Raw genomic sequence first — 27,742 nt, forward strand, 5'->3', positions numbered from 1 at the left:
CGGCATTACAAACATAAATTGACATCAATGACAACACATTGTCACCTTATCTGCAACACTCCTTGCCTGCTCACCTGGGCAAAATATAATTACAATACCCAAAAAAATAATTAAAAAATGAATTTTTTAAATTCTAAAAAACTAAAACATAAAATAAAAAGCTTAAAAAGCTTCGTAAACTCTAAATGCACCCTTATGTTTGTTGTTTGACAAACAAAACTCTTTTTTGCACAAACTCATTCTTCCTATGCCATTTTTTGCTTTTTGAAAGGTAGTTGGTTTCTATTTTAAGTAAAACAAATGAAAACTACTTATTTCACTATTAAGTAATAAAATTGTGAAAATGGTGTGCGCCATGAAGGTTTGTGTGGTTTCAAAGGCCTTAATTTGATCTTGGTAGCAAGGGATCTATCTCTCGACCCCTCTAGGGGCATTGCTCCCAGACCCCCATGAGTGGTGTTGTCCTTCAACTCCATTAGGGTCTCCACTACCAGCCCCCAATTGTTATTGGGATCTCATCACATAAAAACTAGATTACAATAAGGGTGTTTGGGAGTGGAAACCAAAACTCAAAACTTACACAATTAACTTTATAACGATCATAATATCATTGATCATTGATGACAAAAAATATGAAGATACTTGGAAAAATGGAAAGACAAGCCACTTGAAGATTCTACTTGGATTATCCAAGCAGAGGTTAACTGACTTAGTTTTCTTTTAGCTCATACTTCTAAACAAAATCCAGAGAACTTACTTTTCATTCAACAAGGGTGTTTGATGTTGAAGCATCCAAAGTGTAAAAGCAATCTTGCATCAACCAAAAATATTTCTTTTAACATTTGTTTGTTTTGTAAGTATCTTGTTGATGTTTGAGGTGTTTTTCAATAGTATAAGTTGAGGCACCACACATCATCCACTCATGTTTTCAAGATTCAAAACCTTATAGTTGCTTCTCCTAGGAATCAAGTTATTAGAAGCACTGCAAGTCAGCATAGTTGATTATCATTGGTTGTGGTTGGAATCATTGATAGTATTGTGTATCTAGAACCTTCCATTTGATTTCTATGTCTTACTTGCCAACACGCATATTTTGCTCACCTAAGAAAGTTAATGGAGCCCAATACTGAATATTTACCATACAATGGTTACTTGTTTAATCAATGGAGCAAGTATTTGAAGCTTGCAATGATTCTTAATGTTACGTACTTCATCATAAGTCCTAGCAAGTTATATGTAAACACATTAGAATTAGGGACTCCTAGTTCATTAGGGAGAATAACACACATTACTAGTGAACCCACATGCTATTCTAGGGTAGTGTGCTGATTCCCATGATAAACCATTGGAGAAAAAATTTAATTTTGGGACCAATGATCTTTATCACATAGTTCTATAAGCATGGATCATGATATCAACCACCACATTATGTTCTACATCCACTCTATGGTATATATATTTAAGTCATTTGTGATTATAGGACAAATCAGAAGATGAAAATCAGAAAGGAAGATTAGAGGAGGAGGGGGCTTCATAAGAGAAACTGGCTGAGAGCATACGAGGGAAAAAAATCCAATGAGTGGGATCATATGATCAAATTGTAATCCATGGTTGATGCCTAGAACTTGTAAGATATCTCTTATATGATTAATGTCCAATGTTCTTTTCAAGTGGTTTTGTTATTTTCTGTGGAATTAAATAAGGTTTAGATACAGAATCACATTGGCTGCCAGGCTGCATAATCTTTAATTGGGTCCTCCAACCTTGATTACATTAGTGTAGCTTTTATTGCGATGACCTAGTTGTTTATGGGCATTAATATATTTCTTTATTATATTATGTGGAATAGATTACCAACCATTATGTAAAGAAGGCATGCTTATTTTTATTTTTTTCATATTCATTCCTTTTCCTAATTACTAAGGACACATCCACCTGAAATACTGGACCACTATATACAAAATCAGGGGAGAAAACAATACTGAAAATCAACTAATGGAGCAAATCCAGTTTGATATTAAGAGCCATGGTAAATATTATACGATGAAGCCTGACTTTCTCATGGAATCTTAACAGATTGTACTCTGCAGTTCCCTTGATTGACTTGGTTATTCGAGGGTATTAAAATATTTCATTCCTTTACTGTTTTCTAGGACACAAAGCTAATCCCCAAGAGGACTTTGGCAGCCTATAGTCATATATAAACAATACAAAAACTCCCTTACAGCTCAATTTCTATGCTTTAATAATATGGGATAAATAAGACCATTCTTATTATAAAATGAGACAGGTCTCCTTTACACAAATCAAGCTGGAAATTGTTTCCTTAAGTAGGCAGTCATTAAGAACTTCCATTGTGTCAAGGTAGCACCAATACAGTTTCCATCCTCTTGGTTTTCTATTTTGTTCTTGGAGAATTCAAAGGAGGTGCATAGGAAATCTCAAGATCATATCGTATGTCCTAACTCCTATATTGAAACCATTCTCTGAATTTAAGGACAGTTAAACTCTCGAATTGCCAAGATGGCTTGAGGTTGTTAAGATATGCTTACATATATTATATCCCTGTTTTGAAAATTCAAACTGCGATGATTTCCCTGACAAATCGCCTTTCCCAAATGCTAGACAATATATCATATGTTTTCTCTAAAAGTTAGTTGGCATCACATAGTTACACATCTACAAATCTTATTTTAGGCATAATATAAATCTGACATAATGTTCAAAACCAAATTTTACTGTTCGAAAAAATGCATTTAGGTTGTCTAGGCAAATCTATACAGGACCCAAATTTTGACATACATTGTCATCCTAATCAAGAACTCTGGTAATCAATGTTAATTTGTTCCTTAATTATTTATTCACTTCAGTATGCTTCAAGCAGAGGAGTGCCTTGGGACGATGCTTCAGGCTTCTCTCCACCAGTACAGAGAAAGAGTGTTGTAAACATATTCTGATCCAAATTTAAATCTAGGATCCTTGCTATAACTCTGGAACATCTCTAATGCATGAAATAACCTTGGAAAGAATTCAGAAGCTAGACTGACAATTTAGACACATGCTCATATCTCAGATCCTTTAAGAAAGGTATTGTCAACAGGAAGACTAGAAGTTAAGTGAATCATGTGTATGAAAAATTATTTTCATGCATCAAGAAAGGGAAATGCATTCCCTACCTATCACAGGATGGAAAGTTCTCAAAAGGAATTCGCATCCTCAGATCTGAACACTGCAATCTGATGAAACGGCCAACAGCCAGCACAAATGTTATATACAGGCTCCAGATACTGAACTTGCTAAGGGTGTCACCAATAAATCCTTCTGTCAAGATATCAAATGTACTTCAGCTTTACTTGGATTGAAATTTGAAATAAAGAAAAGCTACCATTGTCTGGACTTCAAATAACCACATCTTAATGATGCCAGCATAAATAATAAGAAAGCAACAGCATCAAGGTCAATAAAAGAACATACGTGGAGTTTCTTCAGAGACAACTATTACAGATGGGCCAGTAAAACTGCCACATCCTTCTATATCTGATGCATTATCAGGATGAAAGGACCACCAAGTTGAAGCCCCTTGATTCATAACCAAAGACCCATTGACAATTTCCTTCTACATCCAACAGGAGAATTCAAAGAAACAATTGGAATTTGAATGCTCAAATGAGAAACTTATCATGTAATATTTATCTAAAAATATAAACTACTAAATAATAAAGAAATGGTACAATTATCTATCTACTCGAGGACAAGAAAAAAGGGCACAAGAAGCAACTTACAACTTGCTCCAATTCATGTACTTCTCCAGATCCAGTTACACGAAGATATCTTGGATAAATCTTAAACATTTTTGCAACATCGCTTGTACCATTCAAAACATCTAGCAAGCCTGAAGAATCAGCTGGTTCACTTGGATTGTACCTCACAACTTCTTTTCCTTTCGGCCTGTCCCTTGTAAATTCCCATGAAAACATGATAGCACTTTCGTTGTCAATGGATTCCATTAAACTCTTAACCACTGAAGGTGGAACCAACCAAAGCGTGTTTGATTCAGCTCGACAACAAATCAACTGGATATCTTTAATATTATATGTTTTCAGATAATCCTGAGGGTCAAGGTTATATCCTGCTGCTAAGAGATCCTCCCACAAAAGGCACTCACAAAGAGTATTTTGGTAAAGTGTCAATCTACCACCTCCTGTTTTGATATCAATTTGTGTGCTCACATCTTTAATGGGATTTGCAATATTAGTAGGATTACCACTGCTGTACATCTACAAAAAGAAACAAATGTGAAGAAATCATTCATTCAAGTAAATAGCAACAAAAAAACGTAGAAAGAAGCAGATTCTCAGTTAATCCCTGCAGTTTGTCTTGTTCATCCTATGGAGAAACCACCAGAGGTTAAGATTATCACAAAATTTTGTCAGGACCTGTTATTATGAGTCACAAAGATTTCAAGAGAAATGTACTATGTTTAATGGAAATTCCAGGATGGATTGGGACAGCAGTGTATATTACAGTGTTCCACGGCCGTTGGGGATGGGGAGACGGGGGGACGCGGGTATGGGCTTCAGGGACGGGGGGACAAAGGGAAAAAGTTTTGGGGACGGGGGGACTTGGGCCTGGGAGGGGGAAACGTGTTTCCGTGGAACACTGGTATATTATATACATGGAAACTCAAATTTTTACAAGCTTAGATATACACGACATCAATACATTCAAGAATTCATATAATTTATCAAGTTTAATATTCAGTGTTCACTGTCATTGGTTCAATTATAGCAGCTAAAAGGATTAGAAATGTCATTGTTTTCATTACAACAAAAGGCCCAAAGGCTACAAAATCATAAATGATAGAATGCCTCACAATAGGCATCGTAGTAAGAATATAAATATTAAAGAAAAGAATATGACTTAAGTACAAGTATGCCTCGTTTGGGCTGTCAATATCCTACCCCTTGGATAATCATGGGGGGCCTCGGACGGGTGAGCCGTACACATGGGGGGCCTCGGAAGGCAAAGCTTTTGAGGAGTTGAAGACCAAGCTAGTGGCAGCCCCCATCCTCGCATATCCGAATTGGGACAGGGAGTTCCATGTCCACGTAGATGCCTATAATTTCGCAATTGGTGCCACATTAGCTCAGGTGGGTGACCATGGACTGGACCATCCAATCTATTTTGCGAGTAGATTATTGTCTAACGCTGAAAAGAATTATAGCACAACGGAGCTAGAGGCCCTAGGAATGGTCTATGCTGTGCAGAAATTCAGACTTTACCTTCTGGCGACGCCATTCACGTTTTACATGAATCACTAGGCACTTATGTATCTGGTCAATAAACCAATTATTCAAGGAAGGACTGCTCCAGTTGCAGGAGTTTACATTCACTATCGTTGTACGACTAGGAAAAAGCCATGTGATAGCTGACCAACTATCAAGGATAAGGTCGGGGAGCCGCCAGAAGGGATTAATGATGAATTTCCGGATGCACATCTATTCAAGATCGCAATATTGTCATCATGGTATACTTCTATCAGGGAATATCTGTCCTCCGTGTTTCTGGAAGGTATGCCACCTGGAGAACGAAGGAAACTCATGTTAAGAAGCCGTACATTCCAGTTGATTAATGGATTACTGTACAAAATGGGGTCCAACTAGGTGTTGTGTCGGTATGTGATGGAGGAAAAGGTGCCTAGCGTTCTGAGGGAGGCACATGAGGGCCCCATAGGAGGCCATATGGAACCGGACACTACCGCATGAAAGGTGCTACTTGCAGGTCTATGGTAGCCCACGCTGTATAATGACGCCAAAGAATGGGTAGTGGGTTGCGACACATGTCAGAGAGCGGGGAAGCCGCTGAAGAGGGATTTCATGCCACTCAACCCCTCGCATGCTCAAGAATTATTTGAGCGCTGGGGGCTGGATTTTATTGGGCCACTCAAGGCCAGTTGTGCCAGGAGGAGACGCTACATTGTGGTAGCCACGGAGTATTTAACCAAATGGGTAGAAGCGCTGGCCTTGCCTGACAACTCGGCCCCAAGTACAGCAAGATTCATCTATGAGCAGATAATTACACGATACGGCATCCCCATACAATTGACTAGTGACCGGGGTGGACATTTTGTGAACCATTTCATCAAGCTACTCACTACTGAATTCAAAATTTTCCATTCCTTGTCCAGCCCTTACTACCCACGAGCCAATGGGCAAGTGGAGGCCACCAATAAGATTCTCGTCGAGGTGATCTATAAGTCGTGCGGTGTCGAGGGAGAAGACTGGGAGGAAAAGTTACCCTCTGTTTTGTGGGCCTACCGTACCACCTACAAGGTGATTACAAGCCAGACGCCATTCCAACTCATGTATGGGCAAGAAGTTGTTGTAGCAGCAGAGTTCATGGTGCCCAAGCCTTCTCATAGCTATTGAGAACATACTCGGAGATATGGAGAGCCTAAGAGAGAGGTTGTACATGTTGAACAAGTTGGATGAGAAAAGAATGATGGCCCAATGGGCTACGAAGGCAGCCCAACAACGGAGGAAGATGTGGCACGACAAGCACTTAAAGCGAATGAGGTTCGCCCTGGGCCAACTGGTACTGAAATATAATGGGCGCAATGAGATTAAACCCAACATTCAAAGTAAGATGGTTAGGGCCATATAAAGTTCGAGAGGTGGCTGAGAACGGGTCGGTAAAGTTGTGGACACTGGATGGACGGGAGGTTCTGGATAGCGTTAATGGGTCAAAACTAAAACCATATCATAAGCGCAGACGGAGGACCGACTCAGAATCTTCTCGAGGGGAGACTTAGGTAAAATTGTAAAAAAATTATTTTTATTTTAAAAAAATAATTAAAAATAAAAATCACCGTACGGTCAATACCGTACGGCGGCAAAGCCACGTAAAAGACGAACTCACCATACGACCAACAGATATATGACGGAAAAGCACCGTATCGCGGAAAGTTGAAACTACGCAGGCATCACCGTATGGCGCGCGAAATAAAATGCAATGAAGAGCAATTCCGTACGGTGTATGTACAACGAGCAGTTTGGAGAACACAGTCAGTCTCTTTCATACCGTACGACGTACGGTCAAGAAGGGGCAATATTGTAATACGACGAAGCAAACAGCATAAGAAATATATGCAACCGTCCACCGTACAACGAACACTCTGGAGAAGGAAAACATACCATATGGTCGCGCGGGTCACAAACGATGAAAAAAGAAAAAGACATCCCCGTATGGTAAAGCACTGTACAACAGATTTTTTAATTTAAAAAAAAGGACAATAAAGTTCCGGTTCATTGAAAAGGTTGTTCAGCAATTGAGATTGCGGGATCGAGGGTGGTCGGGGTTATCAAAATATGGCAACGTGAGTGGAGAATCGTGTTCCTCGTGCCCTCGACTTTTGACTAATATGTCTCTGGGCTGGTTTCGGGAAGGTCTACAAAAGGAAGGTTTGTAAGTACCATTGTTGATTTAAACTCTTTGAATCAGAGAGAGCATTTCAGATTCACCGTAAAGGCCGAGAAGAGGAGCAAAGAGTCGTGGTCTCCATGTCTTTTGCTTTCGCTTGAGGGGTTTCTTGAGTGGTAACTCGTGACACCACCGTACAACAAATCGTAAGGGAGGGACATCGTGGTGGGGGAATTCGCCAACCGACGGAAGTGTTTAGAAATCGGTAGAAGGGTCCCATAGTTGGAGGAGAGTAAGCACGTGCAGAAATTTGTTACCCTAACCCTATTTTTTTAATATTTAAAGGGCACAAAAGACAAGCAAAATCATTTAATGGACCCCGGCAGTGGAAAGAATTGGAAAAGATAGTTGCGGCAGTTACCTGCTACAGTGCCGTCAACCTCTGCAAACAAGAAAGCTATTCGGATTCTGCTTTCAGGTATCAAAGTAAGGGGTGACATGGGAGACAACAACAAGAGTAAGGCACATAAAATAAGACCGAAATTACAGGTACAAATGGCAGCAAAAGACAAGGTAACCTTTGAGACAGTCACGTTCAAGGGCTTTAATGGGGCTGATTGTAGGAAGTGGTGGTTCGAGACACCCCAAGATGATGCCATCAAGAAGCAATTGAGACATGCACAGGTACATTGGGCTATCCAGATGCCCATCTTTTGTATTAAGAAATTCGAGGTAGTGCTTAGAAGCATGATCCACACCTATGATAGGCATCAGCGGCAGTCAGTGTTCGATTATGAACATCACCAGATTGTGGTTTCATTTGGGGCAAAGGAATTTACGAGAGTGTTTGGCATCCCAGGGTCTCAAGGAAAGAAAATTGACAAGAGTCAAAAACCTACTGCCGACTTCAAAGAGACGCACTTGAAGTTAATGTGTCACAGCGATCTCACACAGAAGGAACAGGATAGCTTGAAGCATGCAAGCAAGGGCAGAGGGTTGAAGAAGAATTTTCTACACGAAGGGGAGTGGAAATGCCTGCTAGATGTATTGAAGAGTCGTCTCACAGGGGCAAGTAGGGTATTCGACATCGCCATTGCCCAGGTTGTCCTCATGAATGGACTAAGGAATGGGGTGGTGTATGACAGGGCATCCCCCTTGGCGGACAGGATGGACGAGTTTATGAGGCTACAACATCGCACATTTTACATGCCCCACCATGCCATAGGATTATTTCTTGATACGGTGCGCTAGCAGATACCACCAGGGACCCAGGATCTTCTGGTGCCTAGCGGTCGCGTGGCTCCTGACCAGCCACCTATTTTTTATTGGACCCATTTGGATATCCTAGGGCTAGGAGGTGAATTGCAGATAGGGAAGAAGAGGAAGTGACAGGTGGTGGTTTTAGAATCAGATTCCGACACCGACACGGATGGGGAGGATGGCGAAGAGAGTACGGAGACACCTTCCACTGATTCATTCCACGCCAGCAGGGGGAGTTTCCAAATGGTTGGCAAAGGGGGAGAGCTTACAGAGGAGAGAGATACCACGTCCCCCATCCCTCTTGTTCAGATAGTTGTTGTCACACCAACCTCACACCTCCACCGTCATCTGGGAAGAGTGACTTCATCCAGCACACGCCACCTCCTAGTGCCACGACAACTTCTGTGCCGGTACTAGGTTTTGGGCAGTTGAGAGTACCTATAGACATGACCCCTCTAGGCATGAGCACGACATTGGTGGGAGTAGTAGTTGCTGGAGCCATTGGTGGAGGGACTCAGATAGAGGACGCCATACCGAGTGGGGAAATGGAGGGAGCCGTGGCAGTCATAGTAGTAGGGTAGGCACCGCCTGGTGGAGCAAGTGTGTAGAGTGGCACCCCATCCCAAGTTGAGATGAGTGCATGGTTGACCCTGTTCCAGTTGGCACCAGTGGGAGCAACCCTTCTTTCCCCACGTAGAGAGTTGCCAGGCCCCAATGAGGTAATAGATCTGGTAGGTGACAGTTTGACAGAGGACATCGGGGTAGTGGAGCGAGACCCGCCGCCCATGAGGGAATCGGCAATGAGTCCACATCAGGAGGAGTTGGTACAGAGTCCCCGTCAGGAGGAGTTGGTGGAGAGTCCCTATGAGGAGGCCCAAGATATAGGCATACTGGCATCTCCAGGAGAAGGCAGTGACACAGAGTTAGATCGGTATCTAGTTGAGATGGTTGCTGGAGCATGGCGGATTATAGCTTCTGTGCGGTCACAAGGGGATGCGCGAACAAAGAGGTAGATTGAGTAGCTGTTAGAGTTTGTGGGTAGGGGCTGCACCCAGGCATTTGCCCAGTGTTTTGAGGCCCGAGGGTAGCCCACCACAGAGACTCTGTAGATTTTGGAAGAATGGGGCCTGCAGGAGCAAACTGGGGAGACTCATACGGAGTCCCTGTTGAGGCACGTGGAGAAGACCTTCAGGGAGACATATTATGAGCTCAGGCTTACACAGCATATTGCTCATGGCATCGAGGTTCAGCAGTAGGAAGTCATGACAGCGAGGGAGGAGTTAGCTGCTCGACTCCAGCAGATGGAGGAGTCGCAAAAGGAGTTGTTGGCTTAGGAGAGGACCTTGCAAGTAACTGAGAGGACCACCTTGGAGGCAGAGTTTGCGGATGAGAGATCAGAGAAGGCTGCCTTGGCGGCACGGCTGGAGGAAGCTCGAGAGGAGAGGGCTATGTTGGAGAGCCATCTTGCTAGTGCCTTGGAGATGGTGGATAGGAAGGATAAGGAGGTACTAGAGGCTGCGATGATGGTGAAGACTACTATGGAGAGGCAAATGATTGCCGAATGAGACTTGACATTGAGGACTGAGCAGGTCTATGAGCTACGGGAACGTCTCCCAGCCACACCGACACTGGCACCATCGACATCAGCAGTGGCATCTCCATCAAGGATGCTTCCTTAGCCCCATTCTCAGTCATGATTTCTTTTTTGTTGATCATCCCATTTTGTTTTCAGTCATCAAGCAACGACCTTGTTTTTTTGGGGGGATGATGTTGGTGGCATATTGTACGTACGGGAATAAAAAGTAATTAATTAAGTACTTTGTTTAGTAATGTAACCGAGGGTAGGTAGTTACGAGTGCGACGGTTGTCCCTCGCACCCCCTCGATACCTTTATATACCATGTGATGTAACTTGTCAGTATTACGATTATGAATGAAATGGTATCTTTTTTGTTGGCTTAATATTGTTTGTCTGGTATCTATGGCATTACTATTTCTTGTTAAGTATTTTCTTTGCATGCATTAAACTGTTCACCCAGAGGGAAAACACTGTTGTGACCTTTTCTCATTTTTGGCCTTTGAGGACTTTTCCGACAATTGGTTTCCTTTGGATCTTTTCGGCCCATGAGGATTTTCGGCTTATTGAGCTTAAAATGCGAACTTAGATGTTTTTTAAAACGTCTCTCGCTTGTCTTCAATATTTCGGCTTATGAAAGAGAATTGCACAATTCTCTTTCATAAGTATTTTAGCCTTCAAAGTTCTATTCGCTAATCTGAGAGGGTTCAGGCGATTTTGATTCATTCTTTCAAAACTAAGTTACCGGGTTCGCCTTTGGGCCCCCTTGGTACGGGTCCGGGTTCGACCGGGTCCGTGGTACGGGTCCGGTTCGACCTGGGTTCGACCAGGGTTCGAAAAACCTAGAGTGGGTTCGACCCTAGTCGAACCCAGTCGAACCCGGGGTCGAACCCAGTCGAACCTGGGCGGACCCAGTCGAACCTGGGCGGCTGGGCGGCCCGTAAAGTTAAAAAACAATGCAAATTTAATTTTTTTTTCAATTCCGCCTTGTAAAAAGTGAAAGTTATAACCTTAAAAGCAGAAAATTAGACGTCTTAAAAAAACAGAAAACTGATGCACGCCATGGAGTTCCGTGTGGGTTTGAAGGTTGTGATTTGGTGTTGGCGACGGGGGCGTTGCCCCTCGACCCCGCCCTGTACCGCGACAGGGAGCGCGCCCTGGGCGCTGCCCCGGGACCCTGCGAGGGGCGCTGCCCCTCGACCCCGCAAGGGGCTCTGCCCCTTGACCCCGCTGGGGGCGCTGCCCCCAGACCTCCGCAAGGGGCGCTGCCCCTTGACCCTGTTGGGGGTGTTGCCGGCAAAATCCAGGTCCTCAGTTTGAAAAATTAAACTTGGATGTTCTTAGTTTGAATCCATTTAATGATCAAACTTTAAATTGTTGAAAGTTGAAACAATGATACTTGAATATTTTATCATTTTGATATTAGACTTGATGTATATGATGCTGTTATGGTATGATCATGATGCTACGATTACAAGTTTATGTTGGTTTTGTTGTTTATATGATGCTATGTGACATGCTAATCTTAATTCATGCTTATAGGTTGCATACATATATAATTTACATGTTTTTGTACTAACGAACCCAAACGAACCCAAACCCCTTTTCAAAATTTTGCCGTACCGGCGTACCGGGTTCTTCAAACCCGAACCGGTAACTTAGTTTCAAAACATAAACCCAAACCAAGTTTGCCCTTTGAATGCCCCTCAAACTTTGTAAAATACTCGATGAAAAAAAATGAGCGAACTTGTGGACGTCGAATTCCTACTTCATCAACACCCTTTGCCTTACCATGAAATTCAGTCACTTGGCTTGAAATGTGTGAATTTTGTGCTCCATTTTATCCTTATGAAACTCGCGCATTTCTCTCATTTTGCGCGATTTCGTCTTTTGTTTTTAAAACGCCACTCTTCCTTGATAGGAAATTCAGGTTTTGTGATGGAAATGTGAGACTTTGTTTGGCCATTCAAGATCACCAATTCTTTTCCTTAAATGTCCAGTTCTTATGAAAGCTCGGGATTTCCTTATGAACTGTGTGATTCTCACTTCTTGCACAGTTAAGGTAAAATACTGAACTTCCCCATTCGTGCTTTAGTTTTATGCGTTCGCTTAGCCGGCCTTTCATCGTTGTTTTGTTCAGCGAGGATTTCATTATGGCTTTCAAGGATTTTACTCAACATTCTATCGGCTTTTGAAAGCCCAATCTTCTTTGCGGCCCTCCCTCTCTTAATCGAGCAGACTTACAAAAGAAAATACGAGGGGGCCCCTGTGAAGCAGGGTATGTGTGCATAAGGCACAACAAAATGCAAAACTATAGTTCAATTTTGACAATTGAATTGAGATACAACCCCTACAATTCATGGGTCTACCGTACATGTGTTGGATTTTGCTAACAACTCGCCACCTCACTGACCAAGCATAGAGGCTTTAAAGCATAGAGGTGAAGAGGAGTGTAAGCACAAGCAGCTCGACCTGCTTAATTAATACGCCTGCTAGTCTCTCCCTTTAGCATATATAAATTAATTAGAATCTCGAGATTGATCAGATGAACCATGGTGAATAGTAGGGCCCCATAGAAGTCGTAGGACCCACCCAACAACTAAGGGTCATTCAGAGAAAGCAATAAGATGAGGAATGGGGGAATAGGAGTGGCTTAGGCAGAGGGGGCCTTGGGCAATGAAACGAAGAAGTATCCAATGGTGAATCCTCGAGAAGCTTGAGCCCTCCCTATCGGCCGCCTATATAATGGTAGGGGTTTGGTTTGAACATGGCCAAAAAACTGGTCCCCAAAAGAGCTGGGTAGGGTGATCCAACTTATCCACCAGAAACTTGCCTAGTAGCACCACCTGAACTCTCGATCTTTGTCGCAGGAGCAGTATTTAAAGGAGGTTTGATGGAAATGTTTGCAAAAAAATAGGGCACAAGGCAACGACAAACTATAATTTCGAAGTGGGTTGGGATGGGTGGGAGGTTAGTCCGTAACTTGAAAAGGTTCAGACCCCCCCCCCCCCCATTATTGAGAATCTGTTGGTGCCCTCGCTCCACTTGGCTTTGCTTTCTCGACCCAATCGCAGTCCAACCCACTGCCATTAATCTGCATGTAATTCTAGTTAATGAAATAGTGTCCTTCCTAGGTGGGAGGAGCACTGCCTCACATTGGATGGTTTATTATGTATGGATTATCATCCAGTCAACCCAGAAGCAAACACGCTGGCACATCGGAAGCTATCGAGCAGTCTCTTAAAAGGGTCACCATGATTAAATTTGGGGTTTAGAATTGTTAGTTAAGAGCCTGACTACAAAAATCTAGAAATTCACTTATTCTGATTATAGTTATAGTTATAATCACCACGGAAATAATAGAATCGAGGAATGTTGGTTCTCTTGTTAAAGATGCAGCAGAGGTAGTTTAAGGTGTAGATCTAGTTCTAGTTCTAGGTTTGGATTCTACCTAAAGCGCCAGGGTGTGATTGTTATGAAGAGTCTGATGACTGAGATCGTGATCCCAAGGATGAGGGCTTGCTAGAATAAATGAATAAGGAGGGAGGCTCGATATTGGGCGGTTCTATTGCCTCATCATCACGAAGTGAAATGAGTGACAGTATGATCGGGTTTGGGCACAAGGAGGCAGTTGGAAACCATATCTTTAGTAGTCAGGCAATGAAATAAATCCACTAATTGATGACAGTAGCATCCTCTTTCCAAGTAGACCGGATGTTGATTTTGATTTTTCCCTCCCTGTTGTGACATATTCACACATCGCCCCATTGCGAATGGGGACCCCTTTTTTTTGCTTTTTGGGGTTTGCTTTCTATGTTTTTAGGGTTTTGTCTGTTAGCCTTTGCATGCGAGTGTTGCCATAGGGATCACTAAGATAGCAGGCTTTGTTTTAGCTATAGGTGAGTCAATGGATCCTCCGGGTTAGGGTCATCTTTAAAAGCCTTCCTTAGGACAAAGTTTTGCTCTTGTTGCTAATTGTGTCTTGTTTGAGTTTGAGGAGGTCAATGAAGCTTGGTGAGTGAATATCATCTTTGAAAGTCTGAGTTAAGTCAAATTGGTGAGTGATGAAGTCTGGAATGTCATCCTGATACTCAAATGTCCTGAAATTTGGCTATCTGGAACGTAATCCTGATCCTGAAATTTGACTGTCTGGAAAATTGAAGAATCCTCCAAAAACTAGATTTTGCATTATAAATCCTGGAGGTCTGAAACCACTCTCAAACATCCTGACAATGTATATGGAATATAACTTAAAGTATAAGTTCCTTATATCTTTCTTCTTTCTTCTACGTAAATGTTATATTCTGTATATGAATCCTGATGGAGAGACCAAAGTGTCAAATTTCGTTCCTAACCCTTCCAAAGGGTCCAAAGTGAATTTCAATTTCGCACCTCACCCTTCCAAAGGGGCCAGCACGAAATTCTCCGTAGGACATTCTACTTTGACCCAAGCTTGGAACTAACTCATTCCTAGGCATTATTGAGGGCAAAACACTTGTTTGAATGAAGAAATGTGAAAAATGAAGTCAAGATTTAAGCCTAAATGTGAATTTCGCTCTTGACCCTTCCAAAGGGTCCAGAGCGAAATTCTCCCTAGACACTATTTTACTCCTTATTTGGGCTAACATCCTTGTTCCTTGGACATGGTGGGGGTAGATTGATATGTTTTTGCCTTGAGAAGTGATTGAAAGCATTAAAAGGTGAAGATTTTGACTAGAATATGAATTTCACTGCTGACCCTTCCAAAGGGTCCAGAGCGAAATTCTTCATAAACCTCGTTTACTTCCTTGCTTAGGCTACAAACCTTGTTCCTTGGGTGCAGAGTGATCTATTTTTGCCTTCTAGAGAAGATTGGAGTTGAAAAGATGAAATATCAAGCCTAGAACAAGAATTTCACTCCTGACCCTTCCAAACAGTCCAGAGCAAAATTCCATAAAACCACTCTTTTCTGCCAGTTTTGTGCCAAGTCAAGTGTGGGTTAGGGTGAGACAGGATTGTATATGTCCTTAGGGATGACTTTGAGTTGCTAGTGATCAATAAATTTGAAGGAATTGAAAAAAAACTACGATTTCGCTCTTGACCCTTCCAAAGGGTTCAGAGCAAAATTCCTAAGATCACCTATTTCCCTTGCAAATCAAGTCAAACTTTTGGTTCTTATGGCTTAGGGAAGAATGGAGCAGCGTTTCCTTGACCTTTGAGGTGAGTTGAAGTGAGAGACATGATAGAATTTGTCCTAAAAAACAAATTTTGCTCCTGACCCTTCCAAAGGGTCTAGAGTGAAATTCCAAGAAGACACCCATTTCTTCCTTGTTTTGACCAAGATCTTAGTCCCTTGGGTGTATTTGGAAGTAAATCAACATGTTTTTGCCTTCGGAAATGAATGAGGATGAAAGGAATGAAGAATCAAGCCTAAATCTTGAATTTCCCTCCTGACCCTTCCAAAGGGTCCAGAGCGAAATTCTTGCAAACACCTATTTTTCCCTTGGAGAAGGTCAAATCCTTGGTTTTTATGGCGTGGATGGAAGTGAGATGATGTGTCCTTGCCTTTTGAGGTGGATTAGGGTTGAAAAAAATGAATAAATGTGCTCAAAAATAGAATTTCGCTCCTGACCATTCCAAAGGGTCCAGAGCGAAATTCCTAAAATCCACCTTTTCCTTTCATTTTTGTGTCAAGCTAAGTGTGGATCAAGGTAGATTGAGTTTGGAAGGACCCCTAGGCATGCCTTGGAATGGATTGTGGCGACCAATGATGAAAATTTTAGGCTAGGACAAGGATTTCGCTCCTGACCCTTCCAAAGGATCCAAAGCGAAATCCTAGATAGGTCTTGTCCCTGGCCATGATTTTTAGTGAAATTCTCCTTTCTAGCCGTTTTGAGGTCAAACAAAGTGTTGCATACATGGGAGAAGGATCCAAAGATGAGAGTCCAAGTATAGAGAATGAAAAGGATAGACCTTGGTGAAGACAAACAAGCAAGTCAAGAATTTCGCTCCTGACCCTTCCAAAGGGTCCAAAGCGAAATTCTCAATTTCACCTAATTTGCTCAGGATGAAGGTCAACTTGTGGATTCCTAGGCTTTGGTGAAGAGAAGACTAGTGTGTGCTTTCCTTGGAAGGCATTTTGGAGTAGAGAAATGATAGAATTTGTCCTAGAATGTGAATTTCGCTCTTGACCCTTCCAAAGGGTCCAGAGCGAAATTCTTAAAACCTCTATTTTGCTCCAATTTTGCATCAAGCCTAGTGTTGATTGAGATTAAAGGCATCCTTGGACATGCATTTGAGCAAGTTGTGGTCACAAAATGTGAAGATTTTGTCCTAAAATGCAAATTTCGCTCCTGTCCCTTCCAAGGGGTCCAGAGCAAAATTCCTTATAGGTCCTATCCTTGGCCAAGGTCCAAAGCGAAATCCTCTTTTTTGGTCTTTTTGGGGGTCAAATCAATGATGTCTTCAGGAGAAAGCGATTCAAAGGTCAAGAGAAGTTCAAGGCAAAGAGATGATGAAATTTGAGCTAAATTTCAAATTTCGCTCCCGACCCTTCCAAAGGGTCCAGAGCGAAATTTTTATAGGGCCTGTCCCTGGAGAGGATATTTAGCAAAATTAAATTTTGATGTCTTCTCATTAATGATTTAAGGTTGAAAATGATATGTTAGAATGAATTCATTGTTTCCTTAATCACGGTTTGGTTGGTTTTGCAAATGGAAGAAGACCAGGCCAAGGCAAGGATGACCTATTCCAGTCCATCATCATCAAGGATGTTCCACATGCAAAAAGGGAGGACTCAAGGTGCTTTGAAGAATTGGAAGAGTAGAGGTGTTCAAGGAGTTGCCAACTATCTCCAAAACCTTCACTTCGCCACACAAAGGAACCACAAGATGACAAAGAAAGGCCTTATCAGCACTTCAGGGTGAGATATGCTACTGGAGAAGGAAGACTTGACAATCAAGAAGCCTGGTTAAGCAAAGGAAGTACATCATTGATCATATCAGAGACAGAGGAGGATCAACCAGGTCAGAAGCATTAGGCAAGGTGGCATCCTAGCCATCATTCCTCCGGTCGGATTGGTCCACCTCAGCGTGTCCAAATTCAGTGTACCTGACTCATTGGGGACGGCACAAGCTTCAGTGTACCTACCCCTGCTTCCTATTGGTCCTCACTCCTGGAATGTAATATTCTAATTGGCTAAGGAAGTTTGTTGTAACGAGTGTTCCACAAGGACGCGTCACCCCCCTTTTTGGGCGCGTCCCCCCATCAGAAACGTCTCGGGGACGGGGGGACGGGGACACGACGTCCCCCACCGTCCTGCCACCGCCACCCAAGCGCCGCCGGGACGCGAAGACGTCCCCGCGTCTCCCAGGGAGACGTGGAGATGTCTCCTTGGGAGACCTCTGGGCGTCTCCCAAAGAGACATGGAGACGCCTCCACATCTCCTTGGGAGACGTTTGGGCATCTCCCCATCCTACAAGAGACGTGCAGACGTCTCTCCAAGGACGGGGAGACGCCCAGACGTCTCCTGTCGCCCCCACTTATATGCAATGTTTAAAATTAAAATTTAAAAAAAAAGTGACTTTTTAAGTTTTTTGAGGGTTAAGGGGTAACTAATTGGACGTGGGCCAATAGAAAAATAACACCCAACACCTTTAGAAAAATATATGGGGAAACCAACTTGGGGGCGCTGTCCCCAAACCCCTGTTGAAAAATATAGGGGGAAACCGTGCCGATAGAAGTAGGGAAAATCTAACCTCCGAGTTTGATTAGGCTCCATATAACAACACAACTTAGAAATCTTGGTATTTAGATTTAGTATTTCAAATTTCCTATAGTCTCATTTGAAATGTAATTCTTACACTGTAATACTGTCATACATCTTTTCAAAACTAGTTTTTCAAGTACTATATGTATATGTATAAGTATATGAGCACCACCACCTTGCCACCCCCCCGCCGCCGTCCCCCCGCCGTCCCCAAATTTAGGCCCTTGGTCCCCCCATCCCGAAAATGCGTCCCCCCCGTCCCCAACGCCCGTGGAACACTGGTTGTAACAAACCCTAATTAGGGTTTCTATCTTGTAATCCTAGCCATTGATTCTAAGTCAATCAAAGCTGTATGTTTGTAAAGGGTTCTCTATATAAAGCCCTGGCTCCTCATTTGTAAAGGCTTATAGAGAATAGTTAGGCGTTAGCTAATAGTGAATAGTCAGAGAGTAGGAAATAGTTAGAGTAGAGTAGAAAGAGAAGGCAAAGATTTTTGCCAAGATATTGTTGCAAAAGACTTGTAAACTTCATTGAAGAAATGGTGAATTCTATGGGTCGATTCAACAATTTGCACGGTCTCTATACTTCTCAAATTTTATTTCATCTTATTAGGTGAATGGAAGAAATTTGTATGCTCAACGATGAAATTTGTATATCCATACTACTAGCGGTTTGTTGATTGCAAACTTGCCTTGTGTAGTCAACTGGAATCATTCAGCTTAAGCTTAACTTCAATTATCGCTTCTTCATTGATATGCATCAACCTGACGGTGTCTATGCTTGTAGCGGTGATCTGAACATCATAAAGCTTTCCTTAGAAGATCGCACTAATCTTGTGGAGATGATCCTAGGATGTCAAAGCCAGATTTAGTTAGAATTTCATCAAAGGTCATTCATTGTTTTTACGTTCTTAGTGTTAGAAATAGATCCCGGTCCAACCCTTATCCTTTTTCCTTTTTCCTTTTTTCAAAATCAAGGGCCGATGAAGTTCCACGTTCCAGTAATATCCAAAGCAAATCAGATGTTCAGGTCTTCGAAAGTAAGTCCTCTTGTGATTCTGGCAAAATCACATCGTACCGCAAAGAGCTTATCCACATGTAGAGAACCTACATATCAGAACCTTGGAGTTACTCCGACTAATCCTTTGGCGAGATCTTCAGCAATCGGGAAACTTTGTTCAAGAGAAGATAAGGTAACTTTAGGTATTTTATTTTGTGTTTGGTATTGTACAGAAGACACATCAACAGAATTGGCGCTAGAAGAAGGGTTGAGCATTTGAATGTCCGATCTTGTCAAGTCACATCGCATTTGAAGAAATTATCTTAAGGTTTTTTACCCTCCTCCCGTGCTCAATAGAATTGGCGCTAGAGGGAGGGCATGATCACGATAAACGCCTGAACAACTCAACAAAATTAGCAGTGCCTGACAGCGAATGCGAACTCTTGAATCCAAGGAAGATCAGTGGAAAGTCATCTTCAACACTCGACGTAGGTGGTACAAAGAAGGAAGGTGATCGTTGAGCCATCAATTGGACTTGCAAAGAAAGGAAGAGCTTTGCACAACTGTAACCGGTTGAGCTTTCAATTTGAATCTTAGATATTCAAGATCTCTCTTATTCCTGAAATTCCAAAAAAAAGTGAAAAACCAAATATCCAAAAAAAAAAAAAAATTAAAAAACCAAAAAAAGTGAAAAATCAAAAATCAAAAAATCAAAAAATCAAAAAAGAAAGATTTCTCAATGGAGCAACAATGGTTTCACGATGAGCAACAAGTTGATTTTTCTCAAATTTGGTGGAGACTGAATACATAGCTTTATCCACACAGATTGTCCGAGTTTGCAAGGCCAAGGCAGTGTCGAATCCATGAGACAGATGAACATGATGAAATGCATTGCTTGAAATACTTATCAAGGATAGAATCGACAGCGCAAGGAAAGATCTTCTTTTGGGATGTCCCCAGACCAGAGGCAGAAGAAAGCAACTTCAGTGTCCCAGAAACCAAAGATACTCTTCTAAGCTTCTTGTGGATGATCAAGAGTCAACTTATTTTGAATGGTGAAATGCGTTTAGAGAACATATTAATTCCATTGTGGTGTAGGATTCACAATTCACCTCACTCTAAATTTACTTGCTCAATATGTGAAATGGCCATCAGTCAAGTCAGAAATCAGTTTGGAATGCCAACTTTGTCTGAGGAGGAGTGCATTATGAACAGTTCTTGGGGTGCACATCTTGCAGCTGAATTCAGGAGAACCTACAAAAAAGACATTGCTCCAGCACCTGATTGTGAGAAGGACCAGTTGCAGGTTGACGATACAAATGCACCTGATGAGCAATGTATTACAGTGGATAGCTCACCATGCCTTGCACCTAAAGAAGAATACCATGAAACAAAAGTTGAAGAAGCAGTTGAGAATGCTCAGGAAGTGATAAAAGAAGATCCAAGAGTTGAACAAGAAATCAAAGGAGAAGATGAATCATTCCTTGAGGAATTCTCATTGATGCTACGAAAGGGGATCCTTGAGAATGAAATACAAAAAGTTTCAAATAGCACCCTTGGAGAACACAATCAAGTTGAGATGTTGAACAAAGAGCTACAAATCATCATAAGTGAGTTCAGATATGAAGAATAATTCGAGGGGGCGCTCAGGGACGTCCTCACTCATGATATTTGAGGGAGCACTGAAGGATCATATAGAGGAAGCACAAATGGAATCACCACCAAATTTTTTTCAAAATAGGCAAGTTATGGTGAGTGATGTGCTTCATCATCAACTTCAACCTCCCGAGACTATGCTTGAAGATGAAATGCCACCAGAGATTATATTTGATCAACTCGAGGAGATCTTTGAAAATCAATCCCTCAAGGAGACTCTCATTTTTGAAGATATGCTAATGGAATTTCATAAAGATGCCTGGTTTATGCAAGATGTCTCAGTGAAAGCAAAGAATGGTGAGCTATTCAAAGGGCGTTGAGCTTGTTTCAAGAGGAGCTTCCTAATCAAGATCAACACACTATGAATGCTCGTGGAATAGTTCATCATCAATGGCAACCTCCTGAAGCAGCTAGTGATCCTGCTTCCGACCATGCAGTTCTATTTGAGCCTGAAATATCCCGGGTTGTCTCTTTCATTAATCCTAGCCTTGAAAGTTATAATGATTTTGATTACATGGGTTTTGGGAAAACAACTTGCATTTGGATTGACCATGGACCTGATGAGTTACCTCAATTGATTATCTTACATGAAACCTTGCCTGAATATAAGAGATGCATGGTGAGAGCTTGCTTTTCTGCGTTTAAGGATGAATTTTCTCGGTTGAGAACCATCACTTTTGCCATGCTCCTGTTGCAGAACCTGAGAAATCATGTAAAGGCATGTACATATTTCGCTTCCTTGAGTTGTGTCAAGTCTAGGAGTCTTGTATATAGCTTTTAGAGTAGGTTTTCTTTCGTGTCTTTTAATTAGAGGTCTTTTGAGCCTTGTTCTTAATTTGCCTTGAGTCATTTGACTCATGATCCTGAGTGGCTCAAGTAGTTTAGTTGTTTGCTTTCTTTCATTTGCTTTTGGTGTGCGCTTTAGCTTAGTTTGCTTTTGGGTCAGTCGTCTGTTTAGTGTAGGTGTCCTGAGTAGGAGCCTCCAGTTGTGAGAAAGGCGTCTGTGTTGTTGCTCACATAGTGGCAACATCTTGGATCTTATGTCAGACTCATTTCTTAGATATCTATTCATGAAGTGCTCAAAATCCGAGGTTGTTCCTCTCCAACTTTATCATCTGATCAGGACATGTATTTGACTTAAAAGGGAATCACTTTCTTTGTCTTGATGCTGACATCTATTGATTACTATATCTCTACACATTAATAGACTTCGAGTCATTATGGTTTTTAGGCAAAGCTGTGATTAGTGAAAAATCTAAAATCTGACTTCAACGTCATCGCAATCCTCAAACCCTACTAAGCTTCATTGCTTACGAGCCAAAAGAATTGATGGAATGAAAAAGCAATATCAAAAGGAAAAAATGAGAAAATGAAAGAGAAAAATCAAGAAAAAATGAAATGAAATGAAATGTCGAAATTGGCTAACGGGAATATGTGAGTAACTCCATCGGGGCTATGGACACCCGGCTGGCAATGGAGCAATGTTCGTGAGATTGCGGCGATAAACTCGTTGCGACTATAGACATCTGACTGCAGCAAGGCTCTATCCAGGATGCTTATGAAGTTTAGATATACTACGTAGCCAATCACAAGGGAACCTGAAAGTCATAATTGTCTTGTCGAGAGGAATGAATACACTTGCACACACCTGGGTAATCAAAGACTAAGTCTCTGGATCTGGTTAAGGATTTTCCTTCCACTTTGAGTGCATTTTCTAATTTCTTGATAAGTTAGGTTGAATTTTCCGGAGATTCTAAGTGTCAATTGAGTCTTCATCTCTGAAATGTACAGGAACATTTATTCAAGGTAGCGCTAGACGTTGTGACATATTCACACATCGCCCCATTGTGAATGGGGACCCATTTTTTTTTGCTTTTTGGGGTTTGCTTTCTAGGTTTTTAGGGTTTTGTCTGCTACCCTTTGCATGTTGAGTGTTGAAATAGGGATCACTCAGATAGCAAGCTCTGTTTTAGCTAAAGGTGAGTCAGTGGATGCTCCGGGTTAGGGTCATCTTTGAAAGCCTTCCTTAGGGCAAAGTTTTGCTCTTGTTGCTAATTGTGTCTTGTTTGAGTTTCAGGAGGTCAATGAAGCTTGGTGAGTGAATATCATCTTTGAAGGTCTGAGTTAAGTCAAATTGGTGAGTGATGAAGTCTAGAATGTCATCCTGATCCTGAAATTTGACTAAGTTTGGAAAATTGAAGAATCCTCCAAAAACTAGATTTTGCATTATAACTCCTGGAGGTCCGAAACCACTCTCAAACATCTTGCCAGTATATATGGAATATAACTTAAAGTATAAGACTTATACTTAAATGTTATATTCCATATATGAATCCTGGCGGAGAGACCAAAGTGTAAAATTTTGCTCTTGACCCTTCCAAAGGGTCCAAAGCAAATTTCAATTTCACTCCTCACCCTTCCAAAGGGGCCAGAGCAAAATTCTCCATAGGACATTCTACTTTGACCCAAACTTGGAACTAACTCATTCTCAGGCATTATTGAGGGCAAAACACTTGTTTGGATGAAGAAATGTGAGAAATGAACTCAAGATTTGAGCCTAAATGTGAATTTAGCTCCTGACCCTTCCAAAGGGTCCAGAGCGAAATTCTCCCTTGTTTGGGCTAACATACTTGTTCCTCGGACATAGTGGGGGTAGATTGATATGTTCTTGCCTTGAGAAGTGATTGAAAGCATTAAAAGGTGATGAGTTTGCCTAGAATATGAATTTCGCTCCTGACCCTTCCAAAGGGTCCAGAGCGAAATTCTTCATAAACCTCATTTACTTACTTGCTTAGGCTACAAACCTTCTTCCTTGTGTAGAGAGTGATGTATTTTTGCCTTCCAGAGAAGATTGGAGTTGAAAAGATGAAATATCAATCCTAGAAAAAGAATTTCGCTCCTGACCCTTCCAAAGAGTCCAGAGCGAAATTCCATAAAACCACTCTTTTCTCCCAGTTTTGTGCTAAGTCAAGTGTGGGTCAGGGTGAGATAGGATTGGATATGTCCTTAGGGATGACTTTGAGTTGCTAGTGATCAATAAATTTGAAGGAATTGAGCAAAAACTACGATTTCGCTCTTGACCCTTCCAAAGGGTTCAGAGCAAAATTCCTAAGATCACCTATTTCCCTTGCAAATAAAGTCAAACTTTTGGTTCTTATGGCTTAGGGAAGAATGGAGCAGCATTTCCTTGACCTTTGAGGTGAGTTGAAGTGAGAGACATGATAGAATTTGTCCTAAAATGCAAATTTTGCTCCTGACCCTTCCAAAGGGTCTAGAGCGAAATTCCAAGAAGACACCCATTTCTTCCTTGTTTTGACCAAGATCTTAGTCCCTTGGGTGTATTTGGAAGTAAATCAACATGTTTTTGCCTTCGGAAATGAATGAGGATGAAAGGAATGAAGAATCAAGCCTAAATCTTGAATTTCCCTCCTGACCCTTCCAAAGGGTCCAAAGCGAAATTCTTGCAAACACCTATTTTTCCCTTGGAGAAGGTCAAATCCTTGGTTTTTATGGCGTGGATGGAAGTGAGATGATGTGTCCTTGCCTTTTGAGGTGGATTAGGGTTGAAAAAAATGAATAAATGTGCTCAAAAATAGAATTTCGCTCCTGACCATTCCAAAGGGTCCAGAGCGAAATTCCTAAAATCCACCTTTTCCTTTCATTTTTGTGTCAAGCTAAGTGTGGATCAAGGTAGATTGAGTTTGGAAGGACCCCTAGGCATGCCTTGGAATGGATTGTGGCGACCAATGATGAAAATTTTAGGCTAGGACAAGGATTTCACTCCTGACCCTTCCAAAGGATCCAAAGCGAAATCCTAGATAGGTCTTGTCCCTGGCCATGATTTTTAGCGAAATTCTCCTTTCTAGCCGTTTTGAGGTCAAACAAAGTGTTGCATACATGGGAGAAGGATCCAAAGATGAGAGTCCAAGTATAGAGAATGAAAAGGATAGACCTTGGTGAAGACAAACAAGCAAGTCAAGAATTTCGCTCCTGACCCTTCCAAAGGGTCCAAAGCGAAATTCTCAATTTCACCTAATTTGCTCAGGATGAAGGTCAACTTGTGGATTCCTAGGCTTTGGTGAAGAGAAGACTAGTGTGTGCTTTCCTTGGAAGGCATTTTGGAGTAGAGAAATGATAGAATTTGTCCTAGAATGTGAATTTCGCTCCTGACCCTTCCAAAGGGTCCAGAGCGAAATTCTTAAAACCTCTATTTTGCTCCAATTTTGCATCAAGCCTAGTGTTGATTGAGATTAAAGGCATCCTTGGACATGCATTTGAGCAAGTTGTGGCCAAAAAATGTGAATATTTGTCCTAAAATGCACTCCTGACCCTTCCAAGGGGTCCAGAGCGAAATTCCTTATAGGTCCTGTCCTTGGCCAAGGTCCAAAGCGAAATCCTCTTTTTTGGTCTTTTTGGGGGTCAAATCAATGATGTCTTCAGGAGAAAGCGATTCAAAGGTCAAGAGAAGTTCAAGGCAAAGAGATGATGAAATTTGAGCTAAATTGCAAATTTCGCTCTTGACCCTTCCAAAGGGTCCAGTTCGAAATTTTTATAGGGCCTGTCCCTAGAGAGGATATTGAGCGAAATTCTATTTTAATGTCTTCTCATTAATGATTTAAGGTTGAAAATGCTATGTTAGAATGAATTCATTATGTGTCCTTAATCACCTTTTGGTTGGTTTTGCAGATGGAAGAAGACCAGGCCAGGGCAAGGACGACCTCTTCCAGTCCATCATCATCAAGGACGTTCCACATGCAAAAAGGGAGGACTCAAGGTGCTTTGAAGCATTGGGAGAGTAGAGGTGTTCAAGGAGTTGCCAACTATATCCAAAACCTTCACTTCACCACACAAAGGAACCACAAGATGACAAAGAAAGGCCTTGCCAGCACTTCAAGGCGAGATATGCTACTGGAGAAGGAAGACTTGACAATAAGGAAGCCTGGTCAAGCAAAGGAAGTACATCATTCATCATATCAGAGACAGAGGAGGATCAACCAAGTCACAAGCATTAGGCAAGGTGGCATCCTAGTCATCATTCCTCCAGTCGGATTGGCCACCTCAGTGTGTCCAGATTCGATGTACCTAACTCATCGGGGACGACACAAGCTTTGGTGTACCTACCCCTGCTTCCTATTGGTCCTCACTCTTGGAATGTAATTTTCTAATTGCCTAAGGAAGTTTGTTGTAACAAACCCTAATTAGGATTTCTATCTTGTAATCCTAGCCATTGATTCTAAGTCAATCAAAGCCATCTATTTGTAAAGGGTTCTCTATATAAAGTTCCGGCTCCTCATTTGTAAAGGCTCATAGAGAATAGTTAGGAGTTAGCTAATAGTGAATAGTCAGAGAGTAGGAAATAGTTAGAGTAGAGTAGAAAGAGAAGGCAAAGATTGTTACCAAGATATTGTTGCAAAAGACTTGTAAACTTCATTGAAGAAATGGTGAATTCTATGGGTTGATTCAACAATTTGCATGGTCTCTATACTTCTCAAATTTTATTTCATGTTATTAGGTGAATGGAAGAAATTTGTATGATCAACGATGAAATTTGTATATCCATACTACTAGCGGTTTGTTGATTGCAAACTTGCCTTGTGTAGTCAACTAGAATCATTCAGCTTAAGCTTGACTTCAATTATCGCTTCTTCATTAATATGCATCAACCTGACGGTGTCTATGCTTGTAGCGGTGATCTGAACATCATAAAGCTTTCCTTAGAAGATCGCACTAATCTTGTGGAGATGATCCTCGGATGTCAAAGCAAGACTTAGTTAGAATTTCATCAAAGGTCATTCATTGCTCTTACGTTCTTAGCGTTAGAAATAGATCCCGTTCCAACCCTTATCCTTTTTCCTTTTTTCAAAATCAAGGGCCAGTGAAATTCCACGTTCCAGTAATATCCAAAGCAAATCAGACGTTCAGGGCTTCGAAAGTAAGTCCCCTTGTGATTCCAGCAAAATCACATCGTACCGCAAAGAGCTTATCCACACATAAAGAACCTACATATCAGAACCTTGGAGTTACTCCGACTGATCCTTCGGCAAGATCTTCAGCAGTCGGGAAACTTTGTTCAAGAGAGGATAAGGTACCTTTAGGTATTTTATTCTATGTTTGGTAGTGTACAAAAGACACATCAACACTCCCCAACTATTAGGATAGGGAATCGGGACCCCTACTCCTATAGATAGTTGAATGGACTGGACTAAAGGAGACTTGCACGTAACTACGTAATAGATTCAGTTGGACGCTAGCCCTTTATCATGTTAGTAATTAATTCGGAATTGATAAATCTGCTAGAATTCACTCGAATGGCTAACTATCGAAAGCAAGTTAATTAATGAAGGGCCTCCTCCTGAAACATTTGTCCCCCCACCAATCCAACATCCTTCTCTCAGTTGCACACAACAAACATATGCTAGACACGACCGGCTAATCTTCCAAGAATGTTAATGTTAGGCCTCAATAAATATATATTGGAGGAGATAGTTGAGAGGGAGGGAATCTTAGGAAAGGGTGGGTGGGAAACTAGTCATTTTGGGCTCTTAGGGGAATCTTAGGAAAGGGTGGATTCTAGGCTCTTAGGGGGGCCCTACCCCCATAGAATTGTAGGGAAAGGGCTAGCAATTTGACTAATTACCAATCCCCACTACTCTTTTCAGGGCTCCCCGCCCACCCAACTATATCCTCCTAAGCCCTTTCTTAGGGGATTGGGAATAGACGTGTAGGTTCTAGCATCAAACGTTGATTGAGACAAAGTAGCAAGAAGTGGCCTCAAAGCACTGTGGTAGTTACCTACTATTGAGGCCCGCAGGGAGAAAGGCAACTTCATTGACCAATTCTAGCTAACCCAGTTAACAATACAATAGATGGCTCTCTATGGTATGACATATGGATGGCTCGACTGACCACCAGCCTCACGAACTGACGCGTAATGAGTGGAGCAAGTAAGTGGATGAAGTTTCCACGTATGAAGTGAGCAACAAGTTACTTTCTCTATTATATACGTATTAACAGTCAGCTACTAGGAAAGATTTAAGTGTATGGCCGATTCTAGTTTATGGTGTTAATTCACAATATGGGCTTTGA

General features: G+C 41.7%; 1 protein-coding gene across 2 annotated transcripts in view; it reads right to left on the minus strand.

Moving 5' to 3' along the window:
* LOC131028861 (piezo-type mechanosensitive ion channel homolog) overlaps positions 1–27,742 on the minus strand; it is a 293,857-nt gene that overhangs the window by 42,437 nt on the left and 223,678 nt on the right. For both annotated transcript variants that reach the window (XM_057959226.2, XM_057959227.2), the window contains 3 exons: positions 3,783–4,277; positions 3,475–3,616; positions 3,177–3,321 (listed from right to left, as the gene is read on the minus strand). In XM_057959226.2, coding sequence (XP_057815209.2) covers positions 3,177–3,321; positions 3,475–3,616; positions 3,783–4,277 — 782 coding nt within the window. The remainder of the gene's footprint in view (positions 1–3,176; positions 3,322–3,474; positions 3,617–3,782; positions 4,278–27,742) is intronic.

The sequence above is a fragment of the Cryptomeria japonica genome, chromosome 8 (assembly GCF_030272615.1).
Source record: "Cryptomeria japonica chromosome 8, Sugi_1.0, whole genome shotgun sequence".
Lineage (NCBI taxonomy): Eukaryota > Viridiplantae > Streptophyta > Pinopsida > Cupressales > Cupressaceae > Cryptomeria > Cryptomeria japonica.